General features: G+C 50.4%; 7 protein-coding genes across 7 annotated transcripts; 5 read left to right on the plus strand and 2 right to left on the minus strand.

The window, feature by feature from the left end:
- The first annotated feature begins 91 nt into the window (after positions 1-91).
- BDV17DRAFT_266322 (short chain dehydrogenase/reductase family protein) lies at positions 92-1,650 on the plus strand. The gene is made up of 5 exons (XM_073758266.1): positions 92-526; positions 593-678; positions 739-903; positions 959-1,029; positions 1,085-1,650. Exons 1-5 carry the CDS (start codon positions 246-248, stop codon positions 1,634-1,636), a joined length of 1,155 nt encoding a protein of 384 aa, XP_073614310.1. The 5' UTR covers positions 92-245; the 3' UTR covers positions 1,637-1,650.
- Positions 1,651-1,655: 5 nt separating this feature from the next.
- On the minus strand, positions 1,656-3,347 carry BDV17DRAFT_266326 (uncharacterized protein). The gene is made up of 3 exons (XM_073758267.1): positions 3,092-3,347; positions 2,539-3,018; positions 1,656-2,486 (listed from the first exon to the last, which is right to left on the minus strand). Exons 1-3 carry the CDS (start codon positions 3,206-3,208, stop codon positions 1,740-1,742), a joined length of 1,344 nt encoding a protein of 447 aa, XP_073614311.1. The 5' UTR covers positions 3,209-3,347; the 3' UTR covers positions 1,656-1,739.
- Positions 3,348-3,380: 33 nt separating this feature from the next.
- Positions 3,381-4,561, plus strand: BDV17DRAFT_123867 (SNAP receptor SEC22). The gene is made up of 5 exons (XM_073754042.1): positions 3,381-3,591; positions 3,656-3,690; positions 3,758-3,867; positions 3,933-4,338; positions 4,389-4,561. The coding sequence occupies exons 1-5, from the start codon at positions 3,558-3,560 to the stop codon at positions 4,449-4,451; spliced, it is 648 nt and encodes a 215-aa protein (XP_073614312.1). The 5' UTR covers positions 3,381-3,557; the 3' UTR covers positions 4,452-4,561.
- Positions 4,562-4,671: 110 nt separating this feature from the next.
- Positions 4,672-5,844, minus strand: BDV17DRAFT_292477 (Elongator subunit IKI1; the record flags this gene model as incomplete). Its single annotated transcript, XM_073762375.1, has 3 exons — positions 4,672-5,402; positions 5,457-5,610; positions 5,686-5,844. The coding sequence occupies 3 exons, from the start codon at positions 5,842-5,844 to the stop codon at positions 4,672-4,674; spliced, it is 1,044 nt and encodes a 347-aa protein (XP_073614313.1).
- Positions 5,845-6,802: 958 nt separating this feature from the next.
- On the plus strand, positions 6,803-7,336 carry BDV17DRAFT_292478 (uncharacterized protein; the record flags this gene model as incomplete). Its single annotated transcript, XM_073762376.1, has 1 exon — positions 6,803-7,336. The coding sequence occupies one exon, from the start codon at positions 6,803-6,805 to the stop codon at positions 7,334-7,336; it is 534 nt and encodes a 177-aa protein (XP_073614314.1).
- A 3,149-nt stretch (positions 7,337-10,485) lies between these two features.
- BDV17DRAFT_123915 (SNUT3/LISCH7 family protein) lies at positions 10,486-11,667 on the plus strand. The gene is made up of 2 exons (XM_073754043.1): positions 10,486-10,997; positions 11,053-11,667. Exons 1-2 carry the CDS (start codon positions 10,652-10,654, stop codon positions 11,439-11,441), a joined length of 735 nt encoding a protein of 244 aa, XP_073614315.1. The 5' UTR covers positions 10,486-10,651; the 3' UTR covers positions 11,442-11,667.
- On the plus strand, positions 11,668-13,235 carry BDV17DRAFT_123916 (NAD(P)/FAD-dependent oxidoreductase). Its single transcript, XM_073754044.1, has 2 exons — positions 11,668-11,932; positions 12,016-13,235. The coding sequence occupies exons 1-2, from the start codon at positions 11,893-11,895 to the stop codon at positions 13,200-13,202; spliced, it is 1,227 nt and encodes a 408-aa protein (XP_073614316.1). The 5' UTR covers positions 11,668-11,892; the 3' UTR covers positions 13,203-13,235.
- Positions 13,236-13,321: the final 86 nt, after the last annotated feature.

Here is a 13,321-nt window from a genome sequence, read left to right on the forward strand (position 1 = left end):
CACGGATGGCGCGAGAATAGATGGTGGAATCGCCTAGTCAAGGTGGACTATCGGAGACTAGCTTAGCTCCGGCGAACGGCGGCCCAGAACCCCGGCACCTGCGCAGCCCACGTCTGGAATGGCCCGCCCATTCCAGCTACTACCACTCGCTATCCAAAGAATATAGAGCTGTCGCTGCTCAGGATATAGGGCGCGTCCTCTTGCGCGATGGATATGCTGGCCCCTTGAATGTCACCCTCGCCCCCATGTCCGAGAACAATCCCTCCCCCGATCACACCCGCCCGCAGTTCCCCCCTCACAATGACTCTCGAGTATGGGTGATCACCGCCGGGGACTCGCCCGTTGGAATATCGGTTGCGCGCCAGGTCCTTGCGCATGGAGACAGCGCCCTTGTTGGTCTAGCATACTCGAACCTCGATCGTGATGAATGCCGCCGCGAGATGTTTGAAGCGTTTGCGGCCCAGGTCGAGGCCCACCGCGACGAGGGATGGGTCGAACGGTTCAAGGCTGTTCCGTTGGATATAAGGTGCGCATCAGATGGCCCGTGGAGGAATAGTCAAAGGCTGTATTTGAGGCTAATATTGCGCCGCAGAATTGTTGGAGAGTGTCAGGCAGTGGTTGCTGAAGCAGTTGTGACATTCGGAAGGGTGGACATTCTGCTCTGCTGCACCAGCCAGGGTATGAATCTTGTCGCAACCTCAATGTTCGATATATACACAAACTTCTGACATTTGATAGCTCTCGTTGGAACGGTCGAGGAGCTTGCAGCCTCGCAACAAACCCTAAACCTCGTCCGCGATCAGTTCGAGATCAATTACTTCGGTCCGCTGAATATCATAAAGGCATCGCTGCCTCACATGAGACAACAAAAGGCAGGACATGTCATGATCGTCTCAGGAATCAGTAAGAACCCTGCTAGTTTATCGCCCACGGTGAATATGTTCCTGACAAGCGACAGCCGCTCACATCGGTACCCCCGGACTTGGAATGTACTGCGCCGCCGGGTGGGCTCTCGAGGGATTCTGCGATGTAAGCTCCCGAACACGCATTACTTACAATCGCCAACCTATAATCCATCTTCCAGAGCCTCGCCTACGAAATCGCCCCCTTCAACGTCAAACTCACCATCTTCCAATGCAGCCTGGAAATCCCCATTCTCACAAACCTAGTAACCACCGTTCCTCCCATAGTCCCAGCCTACGCCCCTGGTATAAACCCGGCGCCTCTATTCCGAGGGATCCTCAACCGCCTCATCCCCCGATTACCAGACACTCAGAACACGAATACCAACAGATCTCAGAATCCGAGCCAAACAGTCAGCAGTGTCGAAGACGGACCCTTTTCAGTACCCGATCTCACGTCTACATATCCCCCGCTCAGCTCCGCGCATATGGAAGTGCTAGTGGCTGAGACGGTCTACGCGATTACGGCTATTGGAGGTCATGAGAATCCCCCGTCGCGACATATTGTGGGACAGGAGGGTGTTGCGAGTGTGAAGGAGAAATTGAAGACCGTTAGCGAAGAGTTGGAGGACTTTATTCAGTGTAGTTTTGCCGTGGACTATGCGGCTGATGCAGAGCAGGGTCGCACTGCTAGGGAGGATAATGTATTTGGATCAAATAATGAAACATTCTGATAATTTATTGAAAATTGGTGATATCTATGCGCTGGGAGAAATATGTGTAAGGTAGTAGAGAAGGAAGAATGTAAAGCAGCATTGCGGATTTAGGCTCCAGGCTCTATTGGTCTTGATTCTTGACATACCAAGCATGTCTGACCTCCCACAGCGTGCCCATATCCTGGTTGTCTCTGAAACAGCGGAATTCTTTCCAGGCGTTTCCGTTTGTAGCTTTTTTGATACGGCCATCGACTTCCAATATTTTGTTTGTAAGTGCCGTAGGGCCATTGATATCTGGGACGATGACCTCGTCAGACTCTCCATTTGTCTCAGGCGCCGACTCATCCACAGGCTTGTCATCCGGCGTGGCATCTGACTTGTTATCTGATAATTTTTCCTTTGGAGTTTCTTGAACGGGGTCAGAATCACCGTTCTGCGGCTTTCCTGAGGATTCGGGTTTTGACTTGCTGGGGGATATAGGTGAAGTTGCCTCTTCCTTAGGCTTAGGGTCAGTAACTCCCCCTGTAAGGCTGACCACTCTCTCTTCCACAAGTGAAGGTTCCTTCTTGTGCGGACACCCACGCGTTCTTTTCGCGGGTGTAACCTCGGTATCGGGCTCGGCACTGCGCTTCCTAGAGGGACCAGCCTCTTGGTCTTTCGTGTCTGAGTCCGTTTTCTCACCAATCACCGCTGCACCGTTGGACATCGCGGTCTCATTGATATTTGATATGGGAGGTGTTTTTGAATCGGCGGCTGGGGTTTCTTCAGGGTTCGAATTCGTTGCGTCTGCAGTTGCTGGCGCTTTGAGGAAGGGACGCTGCCCAGGGGGTAGAGCGAAGGTTAATAGAGCCTCATTGACCTCAATGATCTAGAACTAAACATTAGCTGTTGGCGACCTTGAGCATGCGAAGATAACGTACCCTAGCCTCCTTCTCAATAAGTACCGAAGTCTTGCCGCGGCCGAAGGCCCTTGACCACTTCCAGATATCACCTTTACGAATGATATCATGCTCAATGAGCGTGCTCAGCTTGATTTTGGAGCTTTCACCGGCAGCTAGATACCGATCCATTTTCTGTTTCTGTCCCCAAAACTCCTCAAATTCTTGCTCTTTGAACTTGTCGAAGTTGCCTGTGGCTCGCTGTTGAACTGCCTCTTCGGCCTCACGCATCCACTGCGGATCATAGCGCCCATTCTGAAGGTCTAGCTGAAAGTTACGGATACCATCGCGCCAATTATTAGAGTAGCGCAGGAATTCCTCTGGTATAGGGGGGATCTTGGCGTCGGGGTCGTCTGGCGAGGGGTTCTGATTCGGGTGAGTGTCGCTGGGAAGTAGATCTAAGATTTCCCTCTTCTCTGCTTCTTCAAGGCAGTTCCAGGCTTCAGGAAGCGCGAGCAATCTCTAAATTCCTCGGATATTAGCATCGTAGGCTCGACTCAGCATAAACCCAGGGCATGCTGAGAATTCAACATACCACCAAGTCCAGATCAATGAGCTGAGACTTGTCGCTAGACATCAACTTCTCTTCCTCATATCGATCTTTCGCAGCCCTCCGCGGAGTTCTCTTTGGCTTGGATTTCGTCGGGTCCATTGGAAGGCTGGGCTTCGCTACATCACTCGGCGCAGCCGCTTTAGCAGACGGGGGTTGGGGACACGCCCTGACACATATTCGTCAGTATTGGCGAGATATAAAACTCTGTACAGCGACAGTCGATAAGCTGCAAAACTCAATTTCAGCATAAAGTGAGAAGAGTCAATGGAAGCTTACCTCGCTGGCTGCCTTCTGATACTGCCGCGATCGACCGCCTTGCGTCCGCCGGCCATTGTTCCGCACCTGTCAGGTAGATGAGGACAACAAAGCAGCGGATCAGAACCGGACACGAGCAACTATATTTACCGGAGACCAAATACAAGGGAAAGTGCCGATTGATACAGACAAGATGGTCAAATCAACACAAATCGCCAGGCTTGACGGTAAGACTCAAGTGTGGGGGACGTGTGGGTGGAGATGAACGGAGGAGCTGATGTTGGAAGACAGGCCTGATGCTGGCAGCGTCAGTAGATGATGAGCAGGTGAGTGAATCGCTACTCTTTGTTCATCCACTCATTTGGATAATGCGCTCATTTTGCCAATATCTAGGCTGAAGCAGAGCTCTCTGAAATTAAAAGCCAGGCTAAAATGATCTTTCGTCGAATGAGCCGCAACTCAGCGCCACAAGCAAGCATTGAATCAGGACAATATAATCTTCAGTATGTCTTCTTTACTACAAATCCGTGAAGATCAGTTACGGAACACAAGCTCATTCGGGGCACAGCTATCTAATCAAAGATGACGTCTGCTTCCTCTGCATATGCGATCGCTCATACCCCCGCAAACTCGCCTTTACTTATCTCTCTGACATCGCAACCGAATTTACCAACACATATCCTGCCTCGCAATATCAGTCGCCGAGCCTACGGCCGTACGCGTTTGTCGAGTTCGATACATTCATCCAGCGCAGCAAGAAGGTGTATCAGGATAGCCGAGCTTCAGCAAACCTGGACCGGTTAAACGACGAGCTTCGGGACGTAACGAAGGTCATGACAAAGAACATTGAAGATTTGCTCTACCGAGGGGATAGCCTAGAACGTATGGGCGAGCTGTCAGGCCGCCTGCGCGAAGATAGCAAAAAGTACAGGAAAGCGGCAGTCCGCATCAACTGGGAGCTGCTGGTAAAACAGGTAAGCTTGCCGTCCCCCAATCTCAGCAGCATCGATTTGACTCCTCTTAGTATGGTCCGTTCGCAGGCGTCGGATTCATCTTTCTTTTCCTCATTTGGTGGCGCTTCTTCTAGGTTTTCCACAACCAAGCCATGTCATATAACTACCCGTTTGTAATTTATGCATAGATAATGAATCAGGTGGTTGCAGGACACCACCCGTATTTGTGAGGACAAACAGACGCAGATGGCTTGGCTGGCGTGATGGACTCGCAGGGGCGTATATGATCTGACCGCGATAATCCGCTGCAACTGCCCTAAGAATATTGTATCGTGGAGTGGCGCTTACATTAGATCAGATCTCATCCTCCTCTTCATCAAAGTCGTCTTCCTCGCCCATATCGTATAAGATCCGTCCTCCCTCACCAGGCCCATCACCCTGCTGCGCATCGAAATAAGGCAAAACAACACCCTCCCTCTCCCTCCTCTGCCTCTCCGTAAGCCTCAACTCAAACGTAGATTCAGGCTCCTCATCCTCATCATCAGCCCCATGATCCTCAGGCGGGCGATACAACGGATGGTCATCCAGCAGCGTCACAACCTCCTTCACCTGAGTCGCAGGGTACCTCGACGCCGGAGGCAAAAGGTACCACTCCAATACTCCCCGGCCACTCTTCCGCCGGTATTCCATTTCCAGCACAACGCCTTCTGCGGAGTCCTTCCCGCTCGGCTTATCTAGTCTTCCCAGTAACACGCCATCTTGCTCTTCTTCGAGCCCGAAAACAGGTGGGACGAGGCTGCGGTCTCGAGCGGCTTTCTGGGCGAGGATGTGTGAGAATGAGTGGAGCTTTATGACGGTCGTTGCGAGGTAGGTTAGGAGGGATAACGGGGTGGGGGTGTAGGGTGACTGCGCTGGGCGGCCGGGGACATCCTGGTGGAATGTAACGACGAGAGAGGCGTCTGGTTTGGAGGTTGAGGGTCCGGCGGGGACGATGAATGAACTGAGGAATGTCGCTAGGTGAAAGGTCTTGTCTGGTCTTGTAGAGTGTAGTAGTGGGTTGATGGTGTCGATGAGGATTAATCGTTCTTCGTAACAGTCAGCGACAAGGGTTTCAGAGGGTCAGGAAATGGAGTACATACTGCGGTTAGGGCTTGTTGAATCTGACTTGTAAGCAGCGCCGGCTTCTTTCATTATATCTATGGGTGATTTTCGTCGAGCGGAGACAAAAGCGTCGACGCCGTCATACGGCTTCAACGCCTCAAAAGCGATGAGCGTGATATGAACCTTTGAGAGCTGCGCTGGGTTAGCATAATGATTTTCGTCGCACATATTTGATGTATAATCGCCTGAGATCTTATGAAAACTCACTCGAGCGCGTCGAATGTATTCTTTGATCAAGGGCGTGGCTGGTTGTTCCAAGGAATCCAATACGAGTGTTAGTGGTGACGCAGTATCTCTGAGACTTAGCAATTTCGAGATTAAGAGCAGATTATGTGTCTGACGGTGGGACAAGTTGGATGGTGCCATGTTTATATTGGCTAAGGAACAAGGATATTGAGTAAGGATATGAAGTCCTCTCGAAAAAGTTGCGATGGCTGCGGGGTTTTTTGACGTCGGCATGAGGGGTTCGGGACTTGCGCAAAAGATTTCCCACGCAGTGGCGATCATTGCTCCTTTGAGCCTGACCTGAGACTCTGCGGGACGGGCCGTCCACTATACCGAATTTGGCTATAGGTGGAGAGGCTGGGGGCACCGGGCATCGCATTAAAACACTCACAGGCTGTCAGGTACCTAAAGAATGTGTGTGTATGTGATTGAGTGGAACGTCTTCTAGCAGCTGCCTCATATTTTAGGCAGAGTGGGTATTCTATAGTGAAATGCTGCATAAGGACTGCTACATCTTGATTTGCAGAGTGAAAAGATTGATTTACTACTTCACTACGGCCGATAAGTATCAGGGACAGTATGGTAGATTGGTTGAGCTATTGAGGTATGGTCTCAAGACAATCCGATAACTATTTCTGATGGTTTGTATCCCGAGAGAGACAGCAACTGACAATCGCCTCTTCGAGCTGTGGCTTTCAGCTTTTCGATGCCTGTTTCGCGCTTAATTATCCCCGCATCGGTGGTGCATGCAGATCACATAACCGGCGTTTAACCTTCTGACAATGACATCCCTGCCTTTCACTCTTCCATTCACTCTTCATCCTTGTGTTATTTCAGGACGCTACTTAAATAGGTCGAGGAGCCCCAAAACACTGGCGCAACAGCACTTACACCTAACATTCTCATATTTTCCGAGCGATCCGCAACATGTTCAGAAAGCTCCGCGAAACTGCCCCACCCGAAAGGGTGTCCGACCTTCTCTCAATCTGATCCCAGTTGTGGCATAGGGTCCTCTTGCGCTACACTACCTAGGCGTACCAATTATGGTTGGGTATTGCCTGTTTTCTGATCTCATCTCATTTTTTCTTTGTAGATTCACATGATCGTGGTCCGGGAACAGGATTATCAACTTGCATCACAAGAGCTTCAACGTTCCGAGTTTCCGTCTACTCTTCCAAACCGCAGCCCTCCTAAGGAAATCTTGGAGTCTCTGCCCGACCTGCACGCAGTGCTGGATGCGATGAACAGTGGTTACAAACGCCTCGATGAATCGACGCTGACATTTGACTATCCTCTACGTCTGACTGAACGAGATGAGCAAGTTGTACTGATACCAAGTTCGTTTCCTCACATCGAAATGCACAACCTGCCATCTAGCCAGAGATTCCAATCTAGAGATTACGACAAATATGAAAACCTGGTGTTTCTATCAGAGCGGTTGCTGCTAGAAAGCCTTGTGAGGACCGCGATGGATGCTGAGGAATGGGATGACGACGGCTTCCTAATCATTACGTCCTTGGGGGAGATGCTGAGATCTTGGATATCCCAGATGGTGGGATACCTGGGGCTCCAAACAGACATTCTCAATGGCTGCAGTGATGAACGCGTGGTCAGCTGGTACAGCAGGAACTAAGGGCGAATTTATGAGAAGACAAATGGGCCTCTTGACCGCCGCAATGCAAAGCGTCTTGGTTCCAACAAGGAAATGAGGAATGACATGACAGGAACGCCAGTTGTGTAAACGAAATTCGTCAGCAACTCTGTTCTACCTGGTTTATACCAATCATTCTGTATCCCCAAGAACACAAAAGGATACAAATTGGCATGGTCAAATTCCCTCCTCGATCCAACGCACACGAATAATCCTTCAGATACACAATCAAGTTTCCATACCACCCTCGCTTTAAGAACGATCATTCTGATGGCGGTTAGCAACATCGACGACAAAAGATAAACCTTGACACTTACTAGCCATCCAAGGCGGCAGAGCACTTCGCCTTTTCCCTCAGGCTGGGTTTAAGGGCCGGTCGCTTCTGAAGGAGGTCGGCGAGGGCGCCCTGCAGGGCTCGATCGGAGTGGAAATCCAGCTCTGGCTTTCCGGGATTCAAAAACGGGACCAAGTTGGTCACCAACGCCTCGAATATCGGCACCTTCCTTCGGGCTACCTTGCCGCTGGTGCTTGGATAGCGTTTTCTCACGGAAGATCCATTCGGGGCTGAACGTTTTGCCCAGATAGTTGTCTACCGTAACGGTCCTACGAGTGGCCGCCGGAATGTTGTACTGCAGTCTTTGGGGTCAGCTCCAATGGTCAAATACTTCCAGCTCCACAAGAATGACTTGGCCACCTGACAAGTTGAGCTTGTAGGCGGGAATGGTATGACCAATTTAATTGATGGGGCCGAAGTCAGAATGGAACGAAGAGATGAGTCGAGAAGTCAGCATGTCGGCTGTTGTGTTGCGATGGTCCACGTGGATAACAAGGTCCACGTCTTCCGTTGTTCTTGTTGGATCACCCGTGAGAAGACAGACAGCAGCACCTCCCATGATGGCGTAGTCGATGCTTAAGCTGTAAGGCGACGCGCCAGGGTCGAGATAACAGCATTCAGTTGGCTTCTCTGTAGGGGAGGCATCTTGAATTTTAGCGTTTGAGTCGAGACGTGTAAAAGATATACGATAATGATAGAAGATATAATGGAATGCGGATGAGCGTATGAAATGATGTTGACAGACGGAGAAGGGCATGAGATTTATAGATTCTCTCTTGCCCATCATCGCCTCTTCAGTCGGGAGCTCTTTCCAAAGGAGGATTGTCCCAGCGGCTCCAAGCATAGTCCTATTGGCCCTGTGAGGCATCATCGTTGCAATCACATCGGCGATACGCCATTAGCTAAATTTATCATCGCAATGTGGTTGTAGTTTGGCGATCAGTAGCCTAGGTAGAAGTCTGCAGCCTTAGCCTCATCAACGGTTGCTTCAGATGTAGCGCGCGGTTAGATATGGCCTATGAACAACTGTCAGCACCCTTGAGGCCTACCCAGGCACCGGCTTGCCAATTACCTGACCCGCTTCAACAGAATTCCCAAGACTACCGGCGGTTAGCTGCCTCTGTTGAACTCAGCCTCGTTGAATGAAGTACGTCTCACGGATCCGGGACAGGAAGACCTGATTAGATCTGGAGAGAACTCCGGATGGCTACAATCGTATATGTTTGTTAAGTAACTGTGCCCTAGCGGTCAGTTTGACGAAACATTGACTCCTAGACATAAGTTGTGCTACCCACAAAATGTGCTACCTGCTCCATAATGCCTACACATGCACCCAAGATTGTTGTAGCTTACGCTGGCAGCCTACCGAATGTTTAGAGTTACCCCTGGTATATTAGGGTTGTGCAGGCCCTATTGGAGAGAAGGTGAAACTTACAAGTCTAGAAGTCTATTTCTGACCGCGCACTAGGAAAGGACTAAGGAACAAGTAATGCGCAGTAATCCAGATTAGGCACTATTTGCGATGGTGATGGTGAGATTACCAGCCAGCAACCGATGGGATTGAATCCTAGCGGCAGCGACTGACCGTGGGTAGAGCATGAAAAGATTAAGACTGATTCGTGCTAGAGTAGCTCTTACGTATGCCTGATAGTATTCGCAGATCTATGACACAGAATATGGAGATGTCAGGTTATGAGGCTACCTTAAGGGCGATAGGGATACGTCGTTGGAGTGCCATAAATTAGCATACTAGTACGACTTGATGAAAGTCATTTTTCGATAGATAGGTATCTATCAAGGGGATGGCGGTACCAAGATTCGCTTCCAACAATCTATTCCCAAGGGAAGGCGGTTGGGAATAGCCAAGCCTTCCTCTTGAGTGAGAACATATCTCGAATTGACGATAGTTTGGGAGTAAACATCGCCTATCATCGGCACATAAAGTACGGTAAATTGAGCTGTCATTGGCAATGGCGTTATAGGCGATGGGCTCAAATATGATCCGCACCAGCTAGGGAGGGATTCGAGCCAATTGGATATTTGATGCCATGTTGTCAGATGCGACTGTTCGATGCCGTCGGTGAGCTTGAAGATTGTCAAGGGGGCTTTTTCGTACGTGAGATTGATCAGTTTGAGGACCCATGGACGGATGTGGCTTTAGACAGAGTCCTTTTGTTGAGAAAGTTGAGGTTGAAACTGCCTTCATATTCAGCGAGCGCACCTCTTGCTCCATCTTGCCGATATTTGGAATCGATCATCCGGGGCATTGATGGCAAGAGCGTCAAGAGCGTCAAGAGCGCTAGCCAAAAAGCCCGGTCAATCGGAATCGCCAGATGTGGCTATAGAATGGTTTGTAAAGTAATATAAGTGGACAAAATTGAAGAACTGGTTAGGTCTATCTTCCGAGCAGTAAAAAGAAATGCAAAAATTTCTCCTGCTTTGAACTGCATGATGATCTCTGTCGGTATCGTTTGTTTCGAATCTTTAATCGGCAAGGTCCAAGAGCTTCTTTGATTCATTCTGTAATGGAGGAGAGCCAAGAATGTTGATACACGTGTGATAGCGTTTCCCATCAGCAATCCATGAGAGCCGCGATGCTTTCTTGTTTGAGACGGTCACAAGGCTCGTTGTAGTTAGTACTTCAAGTTGGTGCCGAGCCTGGTCTATTGTGGTACTGGAGGTATGTGGTGCCCCAGGGTGGTTGACCTGCGGCTGAAGAAGCGGCACAGGTGGTTCGTACCGGCGTCCGTAACTTCTGCATGAAGCCTTGATCATCCCCGAACAACGGAGCAATTATGTTGATTGGTAGCCTTGAACAATTTTGTCCTTGACATGATCTTTCCGCCTACAGGCGACCTCGTTCCTTTATACTAGCTGAGGTCCAGAGCAAATTACCATCGACTCGGCGTTGCGAGCGGATTTTCCGGCGCCAACCGTTCACTCCCAAATTTCAGCACTTCACAATGACAGAACCTACCTCAAAGCGTGCTCGCCGCGTCGATAGCTCGGCAATGTGGGATATGGATGATCGGGGGACAAGATCACCGGGGCTCGACTCAGATGTGGATAGGAATTCTCGACGCGGTCCCCCATCCGATGACGGACTACGCGACGGTCCCCGCGAAGACCGCAAATATCGCTCTCGATCCAGGGACCGGGTCGGAAAGCGGAAAGAGAGAACCAGGTCTAGAGACCGCCGTGACCGGGATCGGGACCGCGAGCGTGACAGAAGAGATCCAGATAGGGATGGGCGGGACACCAGAATCCGGGACAGAAGTGTGAGCCGTGACAGATACACAGACCGACGAGGTACGCCCTATATGACCCCAATTTTTGATGTGCAAGACTAACTGCTGAAAAAAAGGCTATCCTTCGAAGAGCGACAGGTATCGCGACCGTTCTCGATCACCTATCCGCAACGGCACACGAGACAGAACGCCACCAGGACGCTCGCGAGGCGACCGAAGGAACGACCGCAGGGACCGCGATCGTATAAACGGCGTGTCAGACTCAAAATCTCGAGCGGATCGTGCTGGAGAAGCCATGAATATGGACATAGACAATGCAGATGGAGAAGACGACATCGAGGAGCTCATGCGACGAAGCATGGGTTTCTCCAGGTTCAGGAGTACCAAAAACACAAAGGTTCCCGGAAACAATGCCTACGGAGTGCGCAAAGAGAAGAAGACCGAATACCGACAGTACATGAACCGTCAAGGAGGATTCAACAGACCTTTGAGTCCCTCTCGGTGAAAAGCAAGATGTCCCACTCGCACTGTTTGCTATTTACTTCATCACGACTTTTGAGCTCTATTAACCGCATTGTTCCCTATTCGACTCTTTGTTCCATGCATTTTCTAGGTGTTAGGGCTGTCTCAACAAATTGCATTTTCGCCAACGGTTTCCTTTTCATGTACTTTTACGATCGAATGCTCTGGGTGTTGCGCATCGCCATGGCTTCAATTTAATATTATCGTCAACCTGAGTGCCCCAGATTTCACCTGATCCTTCTCCTTTTTTTTTTTTCTGTCTTCGGCCCTGCTCCGATGCGTTGGGGAGGGTCTTGCACATGACTAAGTGACGTATTTGGGTCCATTAATGTGATCCCCCTCTCCGACCAACCTTCAGCTTCAATTTTTCATCATTTTTCATCATCGTGGCTTCCTTTCGAGTTGTTGGCTCTCGAATCGCAAAATACAGCAAGATGCCTGCGTCAAGCGACCGTCGCGACATTGTCATTGTAGGTATGTAGTAGCTCCAATGTTCTCCCCTCTACCCCGCATGGTCCCTGGCCTCAGTAGATGGGTAACTGACGAATGTATCCCAGGCGGTGGCATTATCGGCTGTTGCTCTGCCTATTATTTAACGCGACACCCTTCATTCGATCCTTCTCGACATTCCGTGACTCTCATCGAAGCATCCGACATAGCAGGAGGGGCATCAGGGAAAGCCGGCGGTCTCCTAGCATTGTGGGCATACCCAAGCAATATCGTGCCACTGAGCTACAAACTTCACGCAGAGCTGGCCAAGGAACATAACGGCAAGGAAAGATGGGGCTATAGAGAAGTTGGGTGCGGGCAGTTGATCGCACGTGGCCGCCCACTCAGCGAGAAGAAAGACGGGGATAATGCCGATGGCTCCTTGTCGCTTCAAAAACGCAGTGCCGCTGCTATCGGGAAGTTAAAGACCGCCAAAATACCTCAGGAGATGGACTGGATTGAACCGGACTTGGTCCGAGGCTACGAGAGCATGAGCGACCCTGGCGAAACTGCACAAGTTCATCCTTACCTCTTCACAACCTCTATAGCCAAGCTCGCAGAGGAGAAGGGCGCCAAAGTGATCTTGGGGCCTGTTTCCAAAATTGATTATAATGGCGATGCTGTTAAGTCTGTCTCATACGAAGATAAAGAAACCGGTCAAACACAAACTCTACCGGCTACCGATGTTGTCGTCGCTGCTGGCCCATGGACCAGCTCCATTCTGCCTGAGGCGCCAATCTCAGCCATGCGCGCACATAGTGTAGTGATTCGGCCCACGAGACCGACAAGCGCTCATACGTTATTCACGAATATTGAAATTCCCGCCAATTTTGATCCGTCCAAAACCTCTCGGCCAACCGTGGCCTCGCCAGAGATCTACGCCCGTCCTGACGATACTGTTTACGCATGCGGAGAGGGTGATCAAGTCGTTCCGCTTCCCAAGACGACCGCGGATGTTGAAGTCGATCCAAAGCGATGTCAAGAGATCATTCACCAGGTTGGGTCAATTTCTGACGCGCTCCGCGACGGCGAGGTCACGGCACGCCAGGCGTGCTACTTGCCTAACGTAAGTGCAGCCAGCGGTGGCCCGTTAGTCGGTCATACTGGGACAAAAGGACTTTACCTTGCCGCTGGCCACACCTGCTGGGGTATTCAGAATGCGCCTGGCACGGGAAAGCTCATCAGTGAGTTTGTTTTTGATGGCCGCGCCAAGAGTGCGAAGATCGGGTCTTTGGATCCTAGAAACCTTCTGTAATATAGATAGCAGGTCCTGTACATAGAAATACTATAACATTACAACTCTTACGAAGGTAAATGTTTTCTAGTTATGCGTAGTATGGGGCTTGGACCAAGTGATGTGCGGAGCGGAGCTAG

Source organism: Aspergillus undulatus, assembly GCF_047715775.1.
Source record: "Aspergillus undulatus strain CBS 261.88 unplaced genomic scaffold BDV17scaffold_33, whole genome shotgun sequence".
Taxonomy (NCBI): Eukaryota; Fungi; Ascomycota; class Eurotiomycetes; order Eurotiales; family Aspergillaceae; genus Aspergillus; species Aspergillus undulatus.